General features: G+C 47.4%; 1 protein-coding gene across 1 annotated transcript; it reads right to left on the bottom strand.

Annotated features, from left to right (window-relative positions):
* Nucleotides 1–703: 703 nt before the first annotated feature.
* KCNJ15 (potassium inwardly rectifying channel subfamily J member 15) lies at nucleotides 704–1,837 on the bottom strand. The gene has a single exon (XM_049785399.1). It carries the CDS (start codon nucleotides 1,835–1,837, stop codon nucleotides 704–706), a length of 1,134 nt encoding a protein of 377 aa, XP_049641356.1.
* Nucleotides 1,838–5,495: the final 3,658 nt, after the last annotated feature.

The raw sequence follows: 5,495 nt of genomic DNA, 5'->3' as shown, positions 1-5,495 counted from the left end.
AAATTCTCTAAATCTAGGAATGTGGCCCACAAACTCCTAGATGTTATGTGGTTAGTTTGTGAGTCACATTTAGAAAAGGACTAATGGGTTGCAACAACAAATATACACAACAGTTCCAATTGTCTGTGCATACACAACAGTTCATCTGGATTGGGTCAACTTCACTGCATCTAATTATATTCTCTGGAATGAGATAAAACAGGGAATTAGACCAAGTCCTTCCCACCTCCATATATATATATATATATATGTATATATATACACATATATATGTATATGTATATATACACATATATGTATATTTATATATACTAATTACCATATCACCTCCATAATACATAACATTTTTCTCTGCTTGAAAACACAATTGGATTTTTGAGCCACTGTGTTAATACTCAGATTGAATAAATACCTTAGGTGAGAGCTGATACCCTGGCACAGAAATGTATTTCCTTGGCGCTATCAGTATTTCTAGACACAGACAATAATTCCCATGGAGTCCTACCAAATTCTTCGAAATGGGGCCCTCTGTAGAAAATTCCATTTCCGGGAGTGCGTTCAAAGAAAACCTCTAATAGTGGGTGCAGAGGACATTCAGCTATTTTCATTTTCACAGTGACCTTTGCCTTGGAAGGGGGGATTGGTGGTAGGAGGAAGACACGGAAACAGCTCACGGAGCTGATCCCCAGGGAGGCCGCCACCCTCAGACATTGCTCTGCTGTAGCAAAAGAGTCCTCAGTTCTCTTTCCCTCTGATCCTCTTGCCTGTACTTCTCTTCAAGTTTCTGCTTCTCGGAATCGGCACAGTAAAAGGTGCAATCTGGGCTCTTCCGGATCTGTTCAAACTGACTGAAATCGGCCACATACTTCCCATTTTTGGAGAGAGAAACCACAGGCACAAACTCAAAGCCCCAGTAGATCTCCTCGGGCACGTAAGAGGTGCGGCTCTGGCAAACGGCGCTGGTGGACTCCACTGTGGCATTGAGCAGGACCACAAGTTCAAACTCCTTCTCCTTCAGGTTTTGGGGCGTGAGGTCCCTCAGAGGGCTCGTCTCATCCAGCACATGGTAGAAGGTCATAGGCAGGATGAGGAAAGGGCTCTCGGAGGAAGAGTCCACATGGAACTTGACGGTGGCTTGGTTGAGAAGGATGCGCTCCCCCTCCTTGGTGACATGAGTCTGGAGAAGTTTCCCCGAGAGCTGGCACTGGATCAGGAGGCTCTTCCTCATGTTGGCCACCTGAATCACCAGGCACAACTTCCCGTTCTGCTTGGTGATGACCGCACAGTGGCTGAACTTGATGGTCTCTGCCCGTTTCTTGGGCCTGGCGATTTTGGCTAGGAAGGTGCCAGTGATGAAGATCTCGATCAAGGTGGTGATGACCAGCTGAGCCACCAGCAAGAAAATGGCATGAGGACATTCCTCGGTGATGGAGCGGACTCCATAGCCAATGGTAGTCTGGGACTCCAGGGAGAAGAGAAATGCCCCCGTGAGAGAGTCCACCTTCATGATGCAAGGGGTGTGGTTGGCGATCTGTTTGTTGGGCTCCAGATCTCCGTGGATGAAAGCGATAGCGTAGTAGATGACCCCAAAGAGGAACCAGGTCATCACAAATGTGGCAGCGAACAGTGTGAGCTTGTATCTCCACTTCATGTCAATGACCGTCGTCCACAGGTCCTGTAGGTATAGGAGGTAGATGCCGTCCACTTTGTCAATTCTCACATTGCTGTGGCCACTCTTAGACATGACTCGGGGTCGGTGGGTCTTGAGTCCGGCTCCCGCCGTGTGCTTCACTAGTGAGGCATTAGGCATACCCATGTGGATGGCATCCGTTGTCATGTTCTCAGTGCCACCTACAGAAATGACAATGGGAGATGATCCGTCATGCTACCATGTGATGATTCTCCCAGTGGGGAATCAGAAACAGAAAAATCACAATTTATCAACATAGACATGTGGGTAGAGGCAAAAACGGGGACGGGGACTGAACTGTCTAAAGGCAAGACAAATAAATCCATCAGGCTTGGGGAGGGCAGAAGGGTGAAGGGACACAGTTCCACGTGGATTATAAGTTGATTCCATGTATTTGCTCTGTGTCCTGGCTGATCTATTTAACATCCCTGGACCTCAACTCTTTAATCTGTGAAATGGGACAAAGTGTACCCTAAAGGGGTTTGGTGATGGTTGAATTATATAGTGACTAAAGCAGAACCCCAACTCCCCCAAAAGTGATCCCACCTTTTCTTTGGCACCGCATGTGTGAACGCTTCTTTCTATAGAGTGATATGAGCGTCTACTTAACATTCCACTATGGATTTCCATTTATAGAACATTTAAAAATAAGTTGACTGAGTGTCTATGCGTAATCATAGAGCCCAAATGTGGCTTGTAGAAACAGCTCCTGACACAGTTACAGAAGCTATTAATACAGAGGCTTTCAGAGCAGAGTAGCAGCAATTAAATTCTTTTTACAGGATCTGTTTATGTGACATTCTCTTTGCCAATGAGCCATCCATTTTCCCCACACCCCAGTCCACTAAAATCCTTTCAACTTTAATCTCTCTCTCTCTGTGTTCTTGATTACATGGGGAAAACCTGTAGCAAACCACCCAGCCCACAGGCATAGTGAATAAGGGAGCTCTAATAACCACTCATTCAGTATTCTGGTTATTTTTTTTAATGCACTATCAAGATATGCCATTTGGAGAGACATACAAAATCTTTCCTTTTTCTTTGGAATGAAGGAGAAGCAACATGGGGTATCTCGTTCAAACTTGAATGGAAAAGTACATGACTGCAGATAGCAAGTATCATCGAAGCATAGATCTACCTGGACAGAGGCGGAGCCCAAGGGAACACTCTGACCTGCACCAGCAGACAGGAACAAGCTGGGTGTGAGGCCACACAGTGTTTTATAGGACCTGCCCGGGATCTGGGGTCAGTTCCCCTCTCTATTCCTCACCAAAAGATAATAGCCTCTGTGGGAGTGATTACCGGCTGACTTTACCTGCCTGTCATGTTATCTCTTACCTCGTTCGATATATTCAGGCTGGAAAAAAGGGGGATGGCTGGGCGGCCCTCTGTGATTCATCCTGTAATCTCTGCAGTTGGGACAGCATTGATCACAATAGGAGGTTCCGTCTGAGTCCTCTGAACAGATCAGTTCAAGGAAACTGAAACTATCTCCCTCTCAGCTGCTGACCCTGAGTGGAAGCGAGGGTTTTTGCCGGGGCTTTTGCACCTTCCTGTTAAAAGGTTAGGAAGAGTGCCATTTGCTACGCGCCCCCCTCTTAAACGGATTTGTCTGATCTTGGCAAGGAAAAGCACTTTTTTTTTTTTTTTTCATTTCTGGTGCAGTGGAGCACAGTGTTGATTGGATTCTTGGAAGCTCTCTGCAAATACCTTTTTGAAGGGACAATTTAGAAGCCAAGACTCCAGGAGCTTGTGGTGGAGAGTGGGTTTATTTGTCTGGTTCTCAGCACACTGCTTAGTAGCCCAGAAGGAAGAAAGGGGCCACATTGAAAGCTGGGGAAAGGAAAACAACCATGCTAGCTTAGTGCATGCCCCTAACGGCCCCGCCCAGCTGCAAGGCAAGCGCTGGAGCCAGAGACAAATAAATGCAGACAGCAGCAGAGGGTGAAAGAAAGGACTTGATGCTCTGGGAAAGAAAAACGGAGCAACTGCAAAGGAGAGTGTCTGCTCTACCAGTTAGTCCCCTGGATTAACCACACAGGCTTAAGTGGGCTGAATATGTGTGATACACAAGTGTCCTGTGGCAAAAGCAGAAAACGTACACACAAACACACACACAAACAGCCACCCAGTTCAGTTCCCTGCCAGATTCCTGAGTGTACACATACAGGCCCACAAACTTTGAGTCTCTCTTTTGCTACTGCAAAGGGACATGGTCCAGGCTTAGGGTGAGTGGCTATTTCCCTTGTTATTGATTAATTGATTTAGGGGGCCACACCTGGCTGTGTTCAAGGTTTACTCCTGGCTCTGTACTCAGAAATTATTTCTGCTAGGGCTGGGAGGGGAGGGTCTATAGGGTACCAGGATCAAACCCTGGGTCAGCCACTTGCAAGGCAACTACCCTCCCTGCTGTACTATTGCCCTTCTTTCTGCAAAAAAAAAAAAAAAAAAAAAAAAAGCATTTTGCTGCATTACTGTCAACCGTATGCAAAAGTCTGGGGCCCCCAGAGGAACCTCCTCACACATTTAGAGTTGGTATTTAGAAATAAGGAGAGCATAGATTTCATGGTGGGGAGCTGCCTTGAGATTTGCATTTTCCCCAGTAGCCAAGAGCTGCTGGGTTTAGCAGACAAAGGGACGGGCCTTCACCCACCCTCTCCCTGGCCCAGGACCCTACTACCTGGTGGTCACACACGCGTCAAGAGTCAGCAAGCGTCTTCTTCAGGCTGGGTGGCAGGTCCTGGCTCCCCTTCGCCCACCTGGGTGACCATGGGACTCCGCCGTGGCCTGAAAGAAAGCGACACACGTGGCATTCACAGGTGTTTACTAAGAAACTGACCCTGACTGAACAATTCTCCCAGGGCGAGGGCCTGACTATTCATCTTCCAAGCCCTGGGGCTCTGGCAGAATGCCCAGAAAAAAAAGGCTCAAGGATGCAGTTGAAACCCCAACAATAAACCTCACCCCAGAAACAAACCCCTCAACCCTACTCTGAAAGGAGCCCGCTGGCCACAGATCCTGGGAAGAACGGGGTTAACTCACCCCCATGAGGCCTACTGTCAACTGACTGACTGGCCGGGAATGGGAAGGCAGGAAGAGGAAATGCAGAGGAAGTAAACAGTGGGAATTGGAAGGGAAGAGTCTAGAATATTTTTACCGCCTGTGGAAACGCACTATTAGGGTTGAGTCATAGACAGCGCAGTTGAAAGACTGTCAAGACCATTGCATTTGACACACATTTCTCCTAATGAGGAGGCTGAGCTGGGGAGAGGACAGCAGCACCCTCTTCACACTCCTCTGCTGGCTCCCAGCAGGAGATCGAGGTCCAAAGTCGCTGGAAGCTGGACCCTGGTCCTTGTCACTCCACTATCCCTCCCTCCTCTCAGCCCTCCAAAGTGGACTGTTGCCTGCTCCAATTCCAAGAGGGGTCTTTCCACCCTGATTTTTTGGAGTCCCCCATTGGGTCTGACTGGGGTAACTGATGCCTTTTCACACCATGAAAACACAGTGTGTTTATTTGCCACAGTGGTGGTAAATAAGACCCATTTCTCTCTGAGAGTTTAGGCATCCCAACCTGTCCACATGGATGACCTCTGAGGTGGGAACAGGGCTTTTTGGCATGCAGGACAGACCATCTTTTTATCCTTCCTCTGTGAAAAACATGTCATACTCTCTGTCCCACCAACCCAACTGATTACCTTTTCATTTTGTCTCTATTCTTAATTCAGTGCTTTATTCCCCAGTAGACTCTTGTGAGATCTACTCCATGGGGACATAAACTCACTTGTAATTATAATTTATTACA

The sequence above is a fragment of the Suncus etruscus genome, chromosome 13, assembly GCF_024139225.1.
Source record: "Suncus etruscus isolate mSunEtr1 chromosome 13, mSunEtr1.pri.cur, whole genome shotgun sequence".
NCBI classification, from domain to species: Eukaryota; Metazoa; Chordata; class Mammalia; order Eulipotyphla; family Soricidae; genus Suncus; species Suncus etruscus.
This window is presented reverse-complemented; position numbering and strand designations above follow the sequence as displayed.

Bases quoted from the DNA above. Each gene is read 5' to 3' on its own strand.
- KCNJ15 (XM_049785399.1), bottom strand. From the start codon at position 1,837: ATGACAACGGATGCCATCCACATGGGTATGCCTAATGCCTCACTAGTG.